The following is a 21397-nucleotide window of genomic DNA, read 5'->3' on the forward strand; positions in this document are numbered from 1 at the left end:
ACCTTACATTGATAAATAGGTTGACTAGAGTTAGCACAATGGTTCTAAAAACAGAGTTGTATACAGTTAAAGCTATGCTAAGCTAAACAAGCTAATCATGTGACTAGAAAACTCAGCCTGTGTCCAAACAAATCTTCTGCATAGTTTTCGCTAAACAGATCCATCTGTTTATTTTTTGGGGGTGGGGGGTTGTGGTAAATAAATAGTTTTGTCATTCCAGTTTTGCCCCATCGTTCATTGTAATATGACATTGCAATTTTAGTTTGCAAAAACAGAAGAAATCTGTGGAAAAAACCCCCAAAAACATTCCAAAACACAGAGACTATGTTTGCTTGTACGACTTGAAAAGTTTAAATGAGCAGATTTCACAGATCGTATCTTTCTTTAGTCCTCATGCACTAAAATATCCTTTCTGTCAATTGAGGGCAAACTGTCAGCTGCCCCCACACTCCTCCATCCTCCTTTATGTTTGATGAGATTCATTAAATGTTTATTGTGGACACACTTCACCACCCTGACATTTCGTCTGATCCTCCATCTGGTCCTCCTCAGCACTTCTGAGCCTGAAGAAAAACTCATGCTAGCTCAAACAAGACAGGTGCTAATTGCTAGCATTTCTGTTAGCAAATAATAAGCAAACTATAAACTGAATATTAACCTTTTACTGCAACCTTTTAATACAACTACATTTATCAAGTGAAAAGCGCTTTTTGGGTAAAATATTCAACTTTCAAAACATGTTTAGCTAGCATAATTTATTTGTTATTTTAAGCCAACGTTGAATTTGCTACACCTCATGCAGGCCAAAGCTAGTTTTAGTTTTAGTTGTGATGAATGAAAGTCTTGCTCAAAGTACTAAAGTTTCTTTAGTTTTCCATCTAGCAACACATTTATTTTGTGCTTCCTACTCCCAAATGTGTGGCTTGAATTAAAGAAGCTAAGCTAAAGAAGAAAGCTAAACACATGTAAACCCCTTTCCATCTAAGCATTTAACCAGATAAATTGTAAGAATTCGTTCTTGTTTAGTCAGTGTCTAGGCTCTGATGTGGCCATTTGCTGTGATAAATGCCACCTGACAAGTGTGTGTGTGAATGTGTGTGTTCCTGGAGGCTAACATGTGCTGTTAACACTGTGTTTGCTCTGCAGAGCCCCAGCTGAAGGGCATCGTCACACGACTCTACTGCAGACACGGATTCTACCTCCAGATGCTGCCGGATGGCACCATGGAAGGCACAAAGGACGAAAGCAGCTCCTTTTGTGAGTCAGAGAACATTTTATTTTATTTTGTGATGATAGATTTCACATTTTACACTGCTCCAAAAGATATTAAACTTGACAACTTTTACTGTAAATTCAGGATTTGTCTGCAAAATGCAAATTAATTAGAGCACCTTTGCTTGGTTGCTGCTCTTATAAGGTTAAAATCAGTAGCTGTAATAACACTAATATGATGTACACTGCAAAAACACAAAATACATATAAAGTATTTTGGTCTAGTTTCTAGTCCAAATGTCTTAGCACACTGGAAATGACTAACAAGTAACTTTTCACCAAGAAACATGAGCTTGTTTTACATCAATATTTCCATAATATTGCAAAAAAAGTACGATATTTGTACACTGTTTATATTCTGTAGATATATTTAAGTTCCTGCCATTCCTTTTGTCCGCCACTTGTCTAGATGTAGTCGTTTATTGGAGTTATTGAACCGGAAATGAGTTCAAACACTGCAAAACGCAAATTCTTACCAAGTTAATTTGGTCTTCTTTCTAAAGCAAATATCTTAGTACACTTGAAATAAAACAAAACTAACTTACAAGCAACTTTTCAGCAAGACATAGGAGCTTGTTTTAAGACAATAATTATATGCTATGCTAAATAATTACCAGCATTTAAAAAACATACAATAATGATACTATCTGGGATAAAACCTAAACATTTTTCCTTTTATTTTCACCTTCAGTTTCCATAGAAACACATCATCAGCCCGCTGTGGGTCGCCTCCTCTGTGATTACTGACTAAATCCGCCGGATCCCAGACTCCAGGAATCCCTTCAGGGTTCCCTCACAGATCAATAATATATTATACAATATCCCTGGTGTGGCAACACAGCAGGTTTTTTCTGTCAAAACAACAGTTTAGGTGGAAAACATCTAGTCGGCACAATTTCAGATTTACAACCTACAGCGGGTGGGGAAAAAGAGAAATCACAGTTTAAAGCTTGTACATTTCGTTGTTTTTTATTGAAATGTCAGGATGTGGCAGCTGAAGTGTTTCCAGACTCAGAACCCAAACATTTGTCCTGAAGCTGGGCAAGGTTCCTGTAGCGCCTTCATTTGGGTTTTTACCGAGTAAAACGAGCACTGCAGTCAGCAAACATCTGTTTGAGACTTTAGAGAAAGAGCAGCAGATAAGAATGTGATCAGCAGGGCCGGCTCAAGCCTTTTTGGGGCCCTAAGCAGATCTTCATTTGGGGCCCCCCAATATCAACATGTCAGATGCTTCATCATTAAACTACTCTAACATAACTACTAGCATCATTTGTAATTAGCTTACATCATGCTGATGCTATTATAGCTGTTGATTTTAACCTGACAGGAGCAGCAAATTAAACAAAATATTATAATCATAAGTGTGTTACATTATTTTAACTATGTGAAAGTAACATCGGCTGAAAAACACCAAATATACAGTAAACAAATTAACAAGTTTAATGTCTTATATTTCCCCAAAAGCAGGAAGAGATTAACCTATTAAAAATGTACCAACTATGAAAATAATATCAAAATTGTTATTTTATATGTAGTAGCACTTAGTCAGTTTCATTCAAACTATATGCATTTTTATATCACACTAGCTTTGTGCTGTTGGGGGCCCCCTGGTGATGTGGGGGCCCTAAGCATCCCCTTAACTCGCATGTGCCTTGGGCCGGCCCTGGTGATCCAGAGTTGCCAGATTTGACTGACAGCTTCTAGCTCAAAAATAAAATAAAACCCAAAAGCTAAAAAAAAAAAAACTAGCCCAAAACTCAACCTCTAATGAAATGTATGACATGTAAATATGTATATATGATATTGTGTCCCATACATCATCGACTGCACTCAGATTTGTGAAAATTAAAAACATTTTTGGCCGTTTTTTATTATACACTGATTGGAACCAAATCTAACGTTTGAGACTGTTAAGGTCTTGACTCTTTAAATCCAATGAAAGTGGAGTTTTTTCTGCCAATTTTTACTTTTAAATCATGATGCTGCATCAATGCATTATCATATCATATCATATCATATCATATCATGTATTATCATTGGTTAACTAAATCAACCAGTGATTAATCATTGATGATGTCACTTTGAATAGAATCTATAGATTTCAAAATAAATTTACAAATAAGATAAGTGCAATAATATCATGTCTGTTAGATATTTTGAATATCTAAAACAGAAACAGGAGGCATGTACATAACGTGAAAAAAGTAACCCATTTATATGTAAACTTAAAGCTCTACATCACTCTGGTTCACATTACTGACCTTTTAATACTGAGAAAATCCAGACTTCCTTCCCATTTCTTTTTAAAAACATAAAATTTCACTCTGAGACAATTTCTCGGGTCTTTCTACTACAATAACTTCAGAAATTACGTTTTTCCACAGCAACCATCAATGGATAACACAAAATTTTATTAAAAGTTGTGTTTTCTGCCGCACAATCACAACTATTTCTAAAGAATTTTGTTCTTCTAAGAACCTGCCAAATGTTGTGAAAAGCAGCCCAAATTTTAACAACCTGGTTTTTTTCCCGTTATCCAGCCAAATGTTTTCAAAATCAGCCCAATCGAGCAGAAACCCGCCCAACCTGGCAACGCCGACCACGTCCAGAAAGCTCAGATTATTCCCGCTCTTATGCAATCGCACACCTACGCTCAGCGGCTGAACTTTAAACAGTCTCATGTCCAATGTGAAATATTCATCACGTAATACCGCAGGGCACATCCGAAGGCGAGCGGGGCTCATTTCCCAGACAGGTGTAAAGATTGTTGTTGTGTAACGCCGCTTCGCTCCTCATGTGGCGGCGCGTCGAACATCAGTCAGCGGAGGTCACCCCCGCATTCGCCGGCTCGTTTTATAACGGCTGTAACTCCATCACACGCCGTTTTTTTCTTTTTTCTTTTACATTCTCAAGTCACAGCTCGGAAATTGTTTCCTTCCTGCCAGAGTTGGATTATTTAGTCGCTCACATCATTGGAAACCGGTATCAATCAGCAGCACAATCATCTACCTGACTGCACAGAGCATTAAAGGAGGAGGGGGAAATTGCTGTGTGAGCATGTTCTGCAGCGCTGAGTGGGATATGCATGAAAGAGACGGCGGAGACCTTCACTGTAAAGCGTTACTTCAGAGCAGACAGCCTTCTGTTACAGCTGCAGCTCCGCCTCACTGTCATGTCTAAGATGTGGGGAGATTCCTGAGAATCAGCTGCTGCTAGCTTTGGTTTTCAGCAGCTCGTTTTATGGTTTTGATTTTATTCCACCTCATAATTGAGCTGCATGGAGCCATCTTTACCTTTCTAATTGTTGAATCAGGAATCCTTTAAGATTTTTATTCCAATTTTGTGTGGTGTGCTAAAGGGCACCTATTACGCATAATTCAATTTTTTAATGTTTTTGTGCTTCCTTTGTGTCTCTACTGCTTCTAAAAAGAGCCCTAAAAAAAGATTCGGTGGATTTAATGTTTTTTGGTGTCTGGAAAATGAGTCGTTTCAAAAACCTTTGGGATGTAATCTACCAGTTTTAAAGGAGCGGTGTTATGTAAAATGGGCTTTTTGAGCTTTTAAATTCAAAAGTACTTTATTGATCCCAGATGGAAATGAAATGTTGTTGTAACACATATGAAATCAAATAACTCTTTAAAGATTTGAATTAATAGAGCTACATCATGTCATAATGTTATTCGCTCACTTACCTGAGTGTTGCCTTGGTTCTTTCATGCATGTTTGAGAAATATTTTAATCTCCACTAGCAACCATTCAGCTGTCCAAAACGTCTAGGTGGACCTAGCCACGCCTTCAAGGTACAGCTCCTCCTCAAAGCTTCAGCCTCACAGAGCAGCTGCTCCTCACCCACTCAGTTCCTTCAGACTAGCCACCAGCAATTAGCAACACCTGGCGGCACTGAGTTCATTATATTAACTATTTCTCAGTGAAACGCTGGTAAAAATGTTGCTAAAGGCTTAATACAAAACATTATTGTGATGACATGCTGAAATCGGAGTGACGGAAAGAGCTTCTTAAAGAGACAGAAGCCCAATTTCAAGGCGTTAAATTGCGTCAAATTTCGTTAAAGTAAAATTTATTTGATATACAGCAATTTTATAAGATACTGCATTGTATCTTCAGATTTTGTGGGGAAAATGTGAGTTATGCGGTAAAAGACTGCCAGCTCATTGGTCAGCATTTGGTTGCCATGGAGACGGAACTCGGACTGGAGAAGAGTCATTGTTAACCAAGAAGCATCTCCGAAACTCAGCTTTATCAGTAACACACGACTTTCCTGATATCCTACTGATATGTCTGTTACAATAACAAACTTTTTAGACCATAAATCGTCCCAGAAATTATCGCGATAAACGATAATAATGTTGTTTTGATACCACTTTCAATGTTCGTAGTATAATAATGCAAGTTTGACCCCTGAAAGACTAGTGAACTTTAATTTAGTCCTGAAGAAATTTTAAAATATCCAGAAACGATAAACACAATTATTGAAAAGAAAATTATTGAGCTCATTTTAATTTATCAAGTGATTCATTGCTTATTGAGTCAGACTTGTGAAACTTAGTCCTCTGTGTTTTTGATCCATTTGAAATGATAACAAGCTACTACTTCTTGTTGGGGACTTGGTCTCCTGAGAGAGTGACCCACTTCAGCCAGAATTAAGGGTAAGGTAATTAAAGTTTTTTTAAAAATCTGTCAGCTGCTTTCTAAGTAAAAGGAAGAACTCTCCCTCTCCTCTCCTCAGCTCATTTTTCTTTTCGCTCTGTTACATAACAGCCTAAAGGAACCAGGAGGAGGAGGAGGATGGCAGCTCCTCTGACCTCCCAACAGAGGGGGAGACGCAGTGATTGAGGAGCCATCAGCTCCATGCCAGCTGCTGCGTCTCCTTCTTCTTTTCCTCTCTGTCATCCTCACATTTTTTTTTTTTTTTTACATTTCTCCGTCTCTTCCCCTGCCAGCTCATCTTGTCTCGCTGACTCGTTTTTCTACAGCAGGTCGCCTTCCTTTCTCTTTCTTTCTTCCTCTCTTCCCTCCTGTTTGATCCTCTTGTTCTTTTGTTTTCGTCCCCCGTCTCACTTTGTGCTTTAACACGGAGCCACTTTCAGCTTTGTGACAACTATCACCTAGTTAGGGAAGCCCTAGGGGAACTTCCATAAAAAAGAAGAAGTGATAAAACTAAAGCAGCTCCCGTCTCTCTTTTTTTTGTTTCATTAGATCCCCTCAGGGCTTTAGCTGCTTCCTTTTTTCCGCCTCACCTACCGGTTCTCTTTGGTCCAGATAACGGAGAGGTTGGACCTGGACAAGAAGAGAATGAGTGTGGCCCCTTTGTGGACTAACTTTTCTTTCTACGTCCAACTTTAATCAGGATCTTTCTACCTTTTTTAAAATTACATGCCGATTTATTACCACGATTAGTGAAGGAATCAACAAACAAACAACTGGCTTTATAAAATTTTATTTGTAATCAGCGAACCAACAGTATTGATAGTGGTTGGCTATCACAGCCACCCATGAAATCCATCAAAATTGACATTAGGACAATATGTCTGAAAAACGTATCACGATACAAGAATTTCATATCAGTCGATATCAATAATTATTGATTAGTTTTTTGTTTTAATTATCTGAAATGCTGCCAAACTGCTGGTGTGATTGTTCTGGTTTTATACAAAGTTTTCACTTCACACCGTTGTGTTTTGGTTTTAAGCAGTTATGAGGCGAAACCTTAAACGGCTGCTGCACCAGTAACTCAACAGGTTGTTGCTAGGTAACTAAAGAATGAGTGGGTTGCTAGGTAACCAAAGAGAGTGAGTCAGTGGATTCCACCAACATTTCTTAGCTAACTGTGAGAGGTGGAGCGGCTAAAGTCTTTCCTCTGAGTTCTCTGAAATTATTTTTAACGGATTTTGATCATACATATATCGCAATATATATTGTTATTAATTTATTAATGTAAAACAGAGTTCATGTGTGGCCTATACACATAAAAATGTTTATATGTTTTCCTTGATTTCTGGCTAGGTGTGGACTAGGCCTTGGTCTACCTTCAGTTAGAGTTTGATATTCCCCTTAATTGGAGGTGAGAGAGGAAACCTGCTCTGTGGGAGAACAGCGGACCTCCAGAAGGAAAAAGAAAAGCAAAGAAGTGGAGTATATGAAGCAGAAAAAGAAAGAGAACAATCACAATATGAGGCGAGGATAGCAGTCAAATACGAGGGAGTAATAAAGAGACAGGCAGGAGAGGCTGCAGGGCAAAAGTGGGACAAAGATGAATGGATGGGAATAAAAAGTACTGGTTTCACACGACAGGGAACGGCAAGGGGCAGGAAAAATGGAACGGCACACATAAAATAATACAGCACGGCGAGTTAGGAAGTAGGCTGCTAATTCATGAAGGGAAGGATGGACAGAGCGCCATGGAAACCAGACATGACCTTTAAACTCTGGTGTTTTAGACAGAAATGAGCAAACAGAGCCGTTTCCAGTCCAGACGACTCTTTATTTCTCCTTCCTTATTAGTTCAGGCATCATTTTAATGATCCCAGCGCCCGGGGCGCTCCACCAAACACTCAGCTTCATTTTCTCACTTCCTTACTGGAATCAGGATGCTGATTAAATATCATAAATATTAATTAATGTTATAAAAATAATAGACATACTGGTGGAATAGCATCCTCTGGTAAGGCAGTTAGTTTTATTTATTGGTTTCATGCCAGCATGGGGGTTTCCTGTCTGAGCCACCAATAATAATAAAAGATGGAGAATCTGGTGATGGAGGCACAGAGATGCTTCGGTCCTGACCCGGCTGGACTTCTAGATCAGTTTTTAGGGTCTACTTCAAGTAAGGTTTGGGTTCTGTCCCAGTTTATAAACAGTCTGTAACAGTTTGGAATTTGATTTGAGTGTTTTCAAGATCCAGATCATGATGAAAAATTTAAATGATCAAAGAATTATGGATAACTGAACTCGATTATCTGCCTGCTGCTTTACACCAGAGTACAAACTGAGTTTCATTTCAACGATAATACAAGGTAAACCCATCCATCCATCCATCCATCCATCCATCCATCCATCCATCCATCCATCTAACCATCCATCTAACCATCCATCCATCCATCCATCCATCCATCCATCCATCCATCCATCCATCTAACCATCCATCCATCCATCCATCTAACCATCCATCCATCCATCCATCCATCCATCTAACCATCCATCCATCCATCCAACCATCCATCCATCCATCCATCCAACCATCCATCCATCCATCCATCCAACCATCCATCCATCCATCCATCCATCCATCCATCCAACCATCCATCCATCCATCCATCCAACCATCCATCCAACCATCCATCCATCCAACCAACCATCCAACCAACCATCCATCCATCCATCCATCCAACCATCCATCCATCCATCCATCCATCCATCCATCCATCCATCCATCCATCCATCCATCCATCCATCCATCCATCCATCTAGCCATCCAACCATTCATCCATCCTTCCTTCTTTCCTTCCTTCCTTTCTTCCTTCCTTCCTTCCTTCCTTCCTTCCTAACTAAAATGAAAGCTGTATAAATCATGTAAGATACTGACTGCTCAGATAAACTCCACAGTTGCTGCTACTTTAGAGGAAATTTAAGCCATCTCTTAAAGATAACGAGTTAAAGGTCATTTTTCTGATGTGCTGACTCACCAGCCGCCTGGCCACTTCTAAAATCAACCATGCATCTCAATGAGCCCGATCAATGTGTTTTCAGCTCATTCCCAGAGCCTGAAAAATTGTGTCCAGACAAACATTGAATGAGCTCATTTAGATATCTGTGTTGCTTTTTAGTCACAATGCTTTCAATCTGGACAGTTTCACACAAGAGGAAACGTCATAAACCTCCGTTTGTGATGTTTCCTCTCATTACGGCGGGTTAAATCTGCAGCTCAGCGTTCAGACGTCCTGCTGTGCTCAACCTTCTCTCGTCCAATTTCTCCTTGTTTATTCATTATTCAGTTGATCTCAGGATTCAAATTGACTCGTGGGATTGATTTGGCAACACCTTCCCTTTCATTTCCATGCCCCGCTCCTCCATTTTCCCTCCCTCCAAAGACTTTTGATTAAACTAGAAGTCCGCTTTGAGCTTTTAATTCAAATGTAAGGACAGATGAGAAAAAGCTTAAAAAGAGTTACAGTTATGAGACCCATGTGATAAGTACATTTCTTTTTATTGGGGTAAGAAAATATCTCTTATAATATGTAATGAAAATTGAGTTATGATGGTCATTTATTATATGGGTGATAAAATTTTAATGAATCGTGACGTAGGCAGGGGTTTTCTTGCAAATTTGGGGTAATTTAAATACAGTATTTCATACTGAGCTCATGACATTTATGTCTTAAATACACTAATTTTTTGTGTTAAAATACAACAAATTGTAAGTTTGACTTGGCAACAAAATCCCATTTATGTAAGGAGTTTCATTTAGGAACTGTAAGCTAGTTAGCTGTAGATGCTATAGTCTGTTTGGGGGGAAGATAATTGTCTCTTTTCTTTACTGATCTGAAAACATATTTTTTGGTTTGGAGAAGTTACCATATAATCTGCTTGAATAAGGAAAAAGGTTGTCAATTACTCCTGGTTTGTAATCTTACAGTTTTCATTTTATTAAACAAATCAAGGTATCTGCAGATGGCAACAATAAATCTTCCAAAATTAGACTTTGTCTCTTCACAATTTTGATTATAAAGTTATTTTTGAAAGAGTTGCACAGTCCAAGTGTCAATTAGCTGAGGAAGAGGAAGTGTTTAATTTTTGTTTACAAAACTGAGCAAGTTAGCTTTAAATGCTAACAGTAAAACATGTTTTAAACAATTAACAGTTTTCTTTGCAAGTTTAGACCATAGCTCTAGTTTTGAAAGAGTTACAAAACACAACCACCTAATCTATAGAGAAGTAATGCTTGTTCATTTCTTAAACACCAAAGATCTGAAGCTAGTTAGCTTCATATGCTAACGGTAAACCAGTTGTTAAGACAAATTTCTCTCCTTTCTTTAAAAATGTCATTAAACAGATACTCAATAATCTGATTTACTTAAGAATTGTGGCTCTTGAAAAGTAATTATTTCTAGAATTTTACTTAAAATAGTAAGCTAGTTAGCTTCAGAAGCTAGCAGTAAACCTGTTTTAAAAACAAATATTTTCTTTCTTTAAAGATTCTATTGTGTAGCTCTTTAGGTTGCAAAAGGTTTCTTCATAAATTGGTAAAAATCATCTTAATAAATAATGCTGTAATTTACATTTTACAACCGTAAACTTGTTAGCTCTAGATGCTAATTAGTAACCTGTTGTAGACATGATCTATTTTTCTTGTCCTTTGTATTCTTTTTGATGCATTTCTTTAGTTGGAAACAATTTGGTAAGAAATATGATCCATGCTGAGTGATTGTTGCTTCATTTTTATTTCATAAAAGAGGACGGCACAACAGTGTCTTGTTACATGGGAATTTTTATGTGTTTGTGCACTTTGCTTTGTGAGATCACCGAGTAGGAAGAGTAAGAGTGGGAGAGGACTGGAACAAAGTAAAAGGCGTTTTGTGTGTGTGTGTGAAAATTCCTGATCTATTTGTCATCCCGGCTGCACTCTTTGGTGACACCTTGTTCATTTGCGAAAGCCGTTGTTTGAGATGCAGGGATCGATCGAGCAAATAGAAGAGCGGAGCCCTGGAGATACAGAGAAGGAAGGTAGAGAGAGAAAGGGTGCAGGTCTGAGATTTATGGTCAGGTTTTATTACCAATATTTCAACCTTAAAACTGGGCACTCATCACTGTCTGGGCTGACAGGACTGTAGAGTACAGGAAAACTTTACAAACACCTTTACAAACATCACCAAATTTACCATAGTTAGCCTTAAAGTTGACCTGAAAGTTTCTGTTAATGCAAATGCTCCTGCAGTTTAAATTTAAAACTTTTCTTAAATTCAGAGCTGACAACTTTACTGGACAGTCTCATAACTCAACTTTCATCTGTAACCTTCCCAGAAGTTTTAGATTTACGGCTGATGAGGTTTTAACAACATAACTAAGTTTTCATTTACAGATGGATATTACAGACTCTTCCATTAGAGAGTAACTAAACTAATCGATAAAGTGCTTTCTGTTGATTAAGACCATGAAATGTGGAAGAGAGCTTCTGAAGAAATAGACTTTCAAATTTCCCTTGTGTGTCGTTTTAAAAATCGTAACTAGTGAATAGATAAGTAACCCCTTTCGTTCACGTCTTATTTTCTTTCCTGGGAGGCAAATAAGAAAAAAGAGGTGGATACTCTGCTGTGGAAACCCAAATAAAACCATAGCAAAAGCAATTTTCTCAGTATAGAAACCTGACAGTTGGCGAGTTAAGTAGCTGCTGAGGGCCCCCATGCCACCAGGGGGCCTCCAAGAGCACACCAAACTAGAATTATATATATATATATGTTCTGCTCTTTGTGTGGGAAATATTTCTGTGTTTTTTTAGGGGCGCTGTTGTCAGTTGCTATGGCACCAACTGTGTCGGTGTCACACTGCTGGTCACACACAGTTGGTGACAAAAAGCACTGAACATTATATACATAACCTAAATTATGGAAAATCAGTTTATATATTAAGTGTTTTTTAGCCATTTCATTGGCGACGTACAGACGGGGGGAGCATGCTCCCATAGAATAGCAGCCAGTGCAGTTAGTGAGAGGTTGATCAATCCCTTCCTGCTGCCTCACCGGCTTCGTTTCTGAGCATTTGAATAGGAAAATGCGAAAATTCAGCAATTTTTAAGAAAAAATAATTGGTTAAGCTAAATGATAAATAGGTACTTCGTAGTGCAAACTACAGGGTGAAAATAGCAATATAAATGATTTCATCATTATATTATTTTTCCATGAGGACAGGTGAGGCTCTGCCTCATCAGCTGATTTTACCGTGAAAATGTTAAAATAACATGACACTAAAATAACTCTGTGCTTCAAAATCAAAATATCATTTTTTTTTAGTTGCGTGTTTTTCCAGGGGGGTTGTTGTCGTTGTTTCGTTTTTTTTTTTTTTGCTCCTTTGAAGGGATGGAGGATAAATGTAGCCTTGAGTAAAACCACATAATAGTGCTAAAAAACATTTTCAAATAGATTTTCAACAATTTGATAAATTTGTGCAAAGTACATGACATTAAAGCTGCTGTATCCCATTCTCACTAAAACAAACTTAGCATGGTGAGCACACCAAGTGGTCAAAAGGTTTCTATAAAATGTCCTCAACCATTCAGTAAACTGAGTTCAGTGAATCTTTATTGGCGCAGACTGAGCATATGCATGGAGTAACACAGTATTTCTCAGTGGGTGGAAGGAGCTTTACTGTTTTCTTTTTTCATGCTTGACTGATAAACATTTTCTCATTTGTAAAGCAGATATTAACTATAAATTTACAAGATGCTCAGTATTCCTCACTTTAACAGCTTGGTGTAGAGTTCTCATAAAATTACTTTACAATTTCATTCCTGCAATGAATAAAATTCATTGTAAATAGACTAAGCCTATTTACTGTGAATGGAAACTGTTATGCACTTTTCTTCACAAGCTGAAATATAAGCATTATTATTGGAAATTTTGCACAAAAAATGTTAAAATGTCATATATTTTTGAAAAGAAGTAAACTTAAGAAGCTGACAGGTTGCCAATGTTTATAGTTTTAAAAAGTTTTACTGTGTTAAGTGTGAAAATGCACATTAAGGTGAATCCTTTGCACTTCTTTGTTGAGTATCTCACAAACTGAGCAGTTCTTCATTAAATGCTAATGATTGAGTTAATAAACTGAACTTGGAAATTGTTTTGAGACATAAAACAATAAAATGAGCAGCAACATTTTATTTCTAATAATAATCAGGTCGAAGAACGCTGGTTTGTCTAGATAAATGATTGAATATTATCAGATTCTCATTAGTATTTCGATTAAAAATAACAATATTAAATAAAGTATAAAATCACCAACAGTTAAACGGACCAGTTTGAATAGTTTCCAATATGTTATTTGGAGTATTTTGTGTTTTATTTATGTGGATTATGACTTTAAAACATTTGCAGGTCCATCCCGATCCAGGAATAACTTTCTCAGAAAGTTAGACGTTTCCTGCCCAGCCAGAAAATGTGGAAGAGAAAAGTGCAGCAGCACAGCATTAAAGTTTTTATCTATCTAATTTTTATTGTGATGTGTTTTATGGTGGAGTCTGGTCGTCATGACATTATGACAGAGCAGCTGGAGGCTGTAAATGTCAACATCACTCAGCCGGCCGTGTCACTTCCTGTTAGGAATCGCCTTCTGAGGACTTAAACTTTGCAGATGTGAGAATAACAAAGGTCTTCGATCTGTGTAGCCGGATGTGACATCATGGCTACACAGATAGATGCTAAAGTTTAGAAACACCAAAATCTGGAGCAAAATTCTATAAAAGAAAAGAAAATTAATGCCAAACACAAGTAAAGTGTCTGAACACGTAAAGAGGGCAACTGCTGTCGTCTTCATTGTGACATTTTGTTTAATTTTTCAGCTCTTTTCTCTACTGTTGTGATCTATTCTATTCTATAAGGATGTGTGACTTCTACTACTGCTGGTAGTTTCCTGAATGTTTTTTCTATCTTCTGACTGCATTTTGGGGTTTATCTGTGGAGCTGTAATAAATCCAGTCCTCCTGAAGAGGGGATCCAGTAAACTGCATCACCGACTCAGTTTAACTGTGTCAGTAAAGATACAATCAGTTTTCAGCAGACTCACACGACGTCACTTTGTAATTTATTGAGTTTGCAAAGCTTCAGCTGAAGTATCTCTCTCTGCAGCGGCCGTCCGGTTCCAGCAGATTCAGCCTGTCAGCACCAGGAGTTCATTTTTTAACTCCTTTTGTTTCGTTTTGTTCTCGCCTTCATTGGATGAACTTGTGAATGAATTATTTTTCTAACGCTGTTTGTTGTTTTCGTGTCCTGCAGTGCAGTTCAACTTGATTCCTGTGGGACTCAGGATAGTGGCCATCCAGAGCACCAAGACGGGGCTCTACGTCGCCATGAACAGCGAGGGCTACCTCTACACATCGGTACGGTCAGAACCTGAGGCTTAGAAACCCGACATGTGGTTTCATTAAACCCGCCCTGGCTGGAGAACCTGGTGATTTTACTCCTGCTGTTTGAGATGAGCCCAGTATGAGGAACCAGGCTCCTTCTAACAGATGTAATGTTCACATATTTCACAGGTTCCTTGTGCTTATGGAGGCTTTTAAAGTCAGACTGTGTGGCAGAATCGCTCAGCTGAATATCAGGCTGAACACTGATGGCCTCATATTCACTTATTACCAATTTTTCATGCTGAGATCTGCTAGACTTTAAATTACATTATTACATCAGCAGCAAATTGCAGTACAACATATACTTTTATTTAAGGAACCAACTGCTCTGCACATTCAGAAACACATTTTGAGCAGTGGCGCCTCCAACGGGGGGCCTGGAGGAGCCATGGGCCCCTCTGGGAAAATACCGGCCAACCCACAGAATCATTTTCAAGCTATAGAGAAGTCATCTTCTTCATTCAAAACATAAATGTAAAACCAAATAAATAAACAAAATTGTAATTTTTTTCCCTCTACACCCCTACTGCCCCGGTCTGACCACCCTGTTAAAATTTTCTGGAAGCGCCACTGATTATGAGATGAGACTTATTTTTCCTACAGTCTTATTGTCTTGGGGGAATATTGACTAAAAAGATTGTGCTGCATCTTTTTCACAGAGAGGAGGACTGAACTTCCAACCTACGGTCAGTTAGCATTAAAGTTAGCAATTCTTACCTACCTCTAAATAAAAAGCAGCATATTATAATGTAAATGACTGGAAGGTCTAAGTAGCGCCACATTCTCAAAGACTAACGTTGTTTGTGACATGTTGTTTACCGTCGCCTGATAACTGGAGGCACTGTTTCCACAGGTTGAAGCAGATATGAAAGTATTTATATACAGTATATCTCATTAATAAAGGAAATGTACAATAAACGGAGTCTAAGGTAAAATGGGATGCAGCTGTCCCAGGTTCGATTCCCAAACCTTCTTCCTGTCCAACTACTAATGACTAAAAGCCACTAGTGCCAATAAAACATTTTTAACAATTATAATTCATCTAATCTTTCTCAGTTACAATTTTTTTCTCTATTTTACAATAATTATGTAAACTTTTCTTATTAAATAAAGATTTCGGTTATAGTACTTTCCAACAGTTGGATCCCCTCAAACCAGAGGTGTCCAAACATTTTGTCACTTGAGCCAAAATAGTGTCGAAAGTCACTCACTCGCTTAATTTTCAGAATTCTGACTTTTGATATGAAAATTCTGACTTTTTTCTCAAAATTGAGATTTTTTCCCCTGAATTCTGCCTTTTTCTCTGAATTTTGATTTTTGTCCTCCCAGATTTTTGACTTTTGATCAGAACTCTGTGAACAAAGGCAATTTCTTTTTTCTCCAGTAATCCTGTCCAGTAATCCTGTGCTTCCACGCTACGGTGCCTACATTACTGAGGTTTGAACATCAGAGATTTTGCTTGATGCCAGCAAACATTTGTGTACCAAACAGGTTCCTGTTTTTCGCTCCCAGCAGAACGCGCCGCTGCTTTCTCTGAAACGGCTCAAACAAAACCTCCTCTGGGGTGTTTAGCATAGATGTGCAGGCGAGAAGTGACAGATTTAACAGGTGGATTGAATCCAAATAAAAGCACTTCCTGCCTCTGACGGCGGAGTGTGTGAGGCTATTTTTGAAGTGAAGCAACGCGGCGCGCCGCCTGAGCGGAGGAGAGCGGGTCTCTGTCACATTCAACAACCCGAAAACGGGTGAGGAGGAACCGCGGAGATGAAAACCGTCCTCATGCTGTCAGATAAACAGAACCAGAACATCGCTCAGCTGTCGAGAACCACGCGCCGCTTCATGTCGTCCTGCCGGCTTCACACACGTTCACACTGAATTCATCTGATTCAGATCAAAGCTGGTCTTTAGAAAGGTTTAAAATCAGCTCAGCTTTTATGGAAACAGCTTCATTTCTCACTGGAAAATGTGGACAAATCAACCTTTAATTTGGGAATTAGTGGGAGAAAAAAATCCCATGTTGAGAAATTCATGGAAGCATTTTTGTTTTTATGCTAAGCTTATAGTATTTCCATTGTGTTTCCATTTTGTACGTCCATCAAGTTCTGTAAAAAATAACACAATAACAAAAATTATATTTGTCTTTGTCAGGCTCAAAATTGATTTACCGTATTTTCTGGACTATGAGTCACTTTTTTAAGTGTTTTTGCTTATAGCTAGGTGTGGCTTTTATACGTTTGTTTCCTCTTCATGAAGCATTTTTTGACTGATGCATTAAACTTTAATTAGGGCCTGTACTTTAATGCATTAATTGCACTTAATTAATTACATAGATTTTAAATGTGCTGGAGTTTCACTTGGTTGCTAGGTAACGGGCTTGGCTTGGCTGGGGTTGCTAGGAAACAGTGGATTGAAACAGCTCAATTTCCAGAAAGCTAAAACATTAACTTATGGCCAAAGAAAACACCTGGGTGTTTATTTAAGCTTTAGCTGTTTTAGAAGCAGTTGAGAGCCAAATGGAAATATAAAAATGTACAAAATGTGAATTTTGCATAACAGCTCCCTTTTAAAGAAACGGAGGCCCAATGTCAAGGCCTCAAATACAGCCAGGATGTAAAATAACATTTCTTTTAAGTCATGTTATATGTATTCTGCATTCTTTTTATAACAACTGAAGGTAACCCAGTTACTTTCTTGTGCTGTAAAATGTCACTGCATGCCTGAAAAATACATAAAATGACCTCTTTAAATGTTTTAAAACGGTCCAAACTTTTTCCTCTAACGAGCTCCAGAACGTGTCAGGCGTTTGTAACCTCTCCCTGCAGAAAGCGAAATGTCGTACGAGCATAAACACCCCCAGTAAGCCGGCGTATTCCCGGCTGTTCTCCTGACAGAGAAGAAGGTGACCCATTTTCACTGAGGGGAACAACCACAGCAGGCGGAGAATCCTCCGAGAAAATCCCTCTGACAGCGGACAAACCGCCAGCACACTTTCTTCTCACCAACATTCAAACTTTTGTTCGTAGCCAAGAGACGACATGAGAAACGCTCAGTTTGTTGCCTAAATGCATCACATGGTCTTGATCTTGCGTTCCTCTGAAGTCAGGACGTTCTGATGCAGAGGAACCCCAGACTCACGGCGTTTCCGCCGGGCGGCATTAATCTTTCATGGACCTCTGTGGCGCGTTGCTCTCCCTCTGCAGCCACACACAGATAAGGAGATAATTACAACACTTATTTAAAGGATTGGGAAATAAAACTCCCCCTCCCAGCTGGTCGGCGGCCAGCAGTGACTCACAGGAAGACAAAAAGTACTTTTCCACCCCGTCGTTTGTCTTTATTCCAGTCGAATTGCTTGTTTTTTTATTTTGTCTGAATTCCCTGAATACCTTTAATAAACTGACACATTTCTGACGACGTCGGTTTACCCTGATATGATATTTTTATATCTAAAACTGTTTATTTTGTCTTCCATTTTAAATGAAGGAAGTAATTAGAAGGCATTAATTAAGGATGTCAGGGTGTTTAATATTTGCTTTGTTTAGCAGCTGAATTAGGAAAATTATAAGAAATCTGGATTTCCAGCCTTTTTTTATCAGTTTATTTCTATCTTTTGATGTTCCTTCCTTCTTCCATCCATTTCTTCATTTTTACTTTTCTTCTAATCTTCTGTCTTTCGTTCGTTCCTTCAGGTTACCTAACCTTTCAGCGCATCTTTCTGCTTCTGTCGGTTCCTTCCTCCCTTCCTGCGGCAGTTAGTTTGTTTATTCTTTACTTCCTTTGGCTATTTCCATCCTTCCCTTCATCTTTTGTGTTCTTCCCTTCCTTCCTTTTCTTCCTTATGTTCTAATTTCCTTTCTTTTTTCCTACCTACCTTCCTTCTTTCCTATGTCTGCCAGTAGCAGCAAGTACATGAGAGTGATTGACAGCGTTAAGACCCTCCTCCTGGCTCTGATTGGTTGCTGGTTTTCCAGACGGCTACGGCCGCTCACAGAGGAGCTGGAGATCAATCTTTTCACAGATTATCTGTCACACAAACTGTCACAATTTAGTGACAATTTTAACAAATGTAAAAAAAGAAGCTTTTTTAAATAAAAGTTTCATACTGCAGCTTTAAATAAACTTGAGGTCCCCATGATTGTGCCTCATGTTTGCCCAGGGCACCAAAAAGGCTGGGACCGCCCCTGCTGATGTGTAAATGAGATTTGTTCTGCTAAAGCTACACAGTCACATTTATATACAATAGAATAGAACAAGAAATAGTTTAAAAATTTAAGTTTTAATGTTTATTTACTTGCGGTTTCGCTTCCTGGTGCTAATTTGCATAATATTTGAGCCTGGTTGAGAGAAACGGGCCGTCGGGTCGGGCTGAGCAGCGCGACAGACCAGATCTCAGCACCAGTACTTCAAATGGGCTGATTGTTGTCTGGAGGGAAGGAATGATGGAAAGATTGGGGTAAAAAAAGAGAGAAGTATGGGCTGACAGGACCGGACTGGGAGCGAGCGTAACGTCTCCTCTGGGAGCAACAACCACCTCCATCCTTCCTCCTCCTCCTCTTCCTCCGCCCCCCGTCTCACTTGTTCAGCTTTTGCTCGCCTGTCAGTCTGTCTTGCTCCCTGTCTGGTCATCTCTGTCTCTTGTGGCTTGTCGTTTTTCTCCTCTTTGTACCATCCGTTGCTTCTTGTCATCCTGCGAGCCTCTTTAATTCAGAAGATGGATCCTGCGTGTTCCCCTCATGAGTCCTGGGTTTGTCCTCTACGTCTGTCCGGTTCTCCTCTCTTTCTTCTCACCACGACCGCCTCTGTGCTTTAGTCTGATAAACTGTTAGCCTTATAGCACAGCTATCAGTCTAAGTTATTTATTATGTATTTATTCAGGATCTGAAACATTTAACGGTGATAAAATAACAAAAAACAGAAGAAATTCCTTTTCACAGCACAATGCAAACACAATTAAAAAAATTAGAACATTGTTTCTTTTTGGTGGATTTCTTTTCAGTGATAGCATACCTAGAAAGTTGAGTGGAAGGAAAAAGTGTGGTAGCTCAAAAAAATAGAATATTGTGAAAAAGTGACAGCATATACCTAGAAATCTGAGCGGAAAGAAAAACTTTAGCTTCTCTAAAAATTAGAATATTGTGTATAAAGTGATATATGCCTAGAAAGTTGAGTGGAAGGACGATGTGGAATTATGCAGCAACTCAAAAATAAAAATTGTTTAAAAATGTTATAGAAAACTGGGTGGAAATAATAATTGTAGTAGCTTAAAAAATATGAATATTGTGAGAAAAAATATGATAAGCAACATACACATAGCAATACTTCCCGCGTCGATGCACTACTTCATTAAAAAGGAAAATACTTTTAAGAAGCACGACTCTTCTGTTTTAAAAGATAAATTGATTCTTATATAACTTTATAATTTTCAGTCTTAAACGAATGTGAAATGAATCCATATTTTTCTGAAATGAGTGACGACCAACTGAATTGTTAAAGAAAGAGGCCGACATGTTGGCCAGCAGAGGTTAATGGAGGACTCCTGGTTTCAGCTCCATTGTTTAAAGCTGCTGGCGCTGCTTACCTGCGGGCGCCACCTGGAAATTACTTCCTGATAAAAATAGTGTTCAGCCACGGACCTGGCCCACTTTATTAGCTGTGGAAAGCCTTCCGGGTGGAGGGAGGGATGAATGGTTTAGCAGGCTGATGGGGAGAGTCTAAGCCACGGAAAGGAATGAACTCACACACACTCACACACTTTCCCCCACATCCCCACAAACACACGGGTGCAGCCAGGTATAAACAATCTGACAGAGGCAGGCAGACATAATTGGGTCGGACTCGATACCCGGGACCGGCTCTGGCCAAACTCTCTGCAGCTAACAGGGGAAAGTTGAGCAAAGTCTAAACTTCCCTCAGATGACTTCAGGGATGCACACAGAGGAGAGACGGGTCCAGACCCACTTTGGAGGAACACGGCGCTTTAATAGATTGGAAACACCCACACCGAGCCGGCTCTACGAAACAATACTGTGGCAGCTTCTATGCAGCACAGATCTGGAACAAACTGAAAAACAGCTGAAAAACTGGCAGAGTTACCGATTCAATGTGTGCAAAGCTTCACTGATATTCTGCTAATGTCGGAAAAACACTTTTTTGAAATTGCGTTATTTCTGTTAAATAAGTAACAGGATTAAATCTTACGTTAATAAATCAGTAAAAATCAAAACCTACCATTTCCTGTTGTGTTCTTTGTCGTTTCCACCAGTAGCAACATTCCGTATTTCCATTGCAGTTTTGTGAAATACACCAATTTTGATACGGCCTAAAAAAAACATCTTATCCTATCGCAAAAACATTTTATCGAAAAACTTGAGTTTTTTGGTATGTTTCCATTAAGCTAATTTAGTTTTGTAATTCCAGTTTACACAATTATGTGGTCAAACAAAATGCAGTCATACTTTGAATAACTGGTAGTTGAACGCTGCTGCTTGACTGGTTCTAGGCTCTTTTTGCTTAATGCTGAGTAGTTTTTAGCTTGAAATTTGAATACTTAGTCAATATAAAGAAGGTGTTGGCCTTAAGTTTAGCTGCTTAACTTACCTTGACAACCAGTTGCTATTAACAGTCGTTATTGTGACTCCGAGTGTGTTTTCATGCCAGTAAACTGGTTTGATTTGGGACCAAAATTGCAACATTACCCTATTTGTTACATTTTCATCTGCTGACGTTCACAGAAAAACATGTTCCCCCATTCACCTGAGGAGGCGCTGCACCACGAACCACTGAAGGCAACACTGAGCACAACTTCCTTCTTCACACAATGTAAACAAAAATGGATCAGCATCAGATTTTGCAGTTGTAGGATTTCTCTTTTGTCTTTGGTAAAATTTCTACCACTGGCGTAGACTCAAACATTTGTTTTGATTGTATTTACCCAGAATGCACTTTGATGTAGTCCACTTCCTGCTTTTGGAGCGGTTTCTGGTTTGCTTGGAG

The 21397-nt window shown here is 38.8% G+C and overlaps 1 protein-coding gene across 1 annotated transcript in view; it reads left to right on the forward strand.

The window, feature by feature from the left end:
- Window positions 1-21397, forward strand: part of fgf11a (fibroblast growth factor 11a) — a 75120-nt gene that overhangs the window by 40215 nt on the left and 13508 nt on the right. The window contains exons 3-4 of the mRNA XM_032584119.1: window positions 1147-1257; window positions 14274-14377. Coding sequence (XP_032440010.1) covers window positions 1147-1257; window positions 14274-14377 — 215 coding nt within the window. The remainder of the gene's footprint in view (window positions 1-1146; window positions 1258-14273; window positions 14378-21397) is intronic.

Source organism: Xiphophorus hellerii, chromosome 14 (assembly GCF_003331165.1).
Source record: "Xiphophorus hellerii strain 12219 chromosome 14, Xiphophorus_hellerii-4.1, whole genome shotgun sequence".
Lineage (NCBI taxonomy): Eukaryota > Metazoa > Chordata > Actinopteri > Cyprinodontiformes > Poeciliidae > Xiphophorus > Xiphophorus hellerii.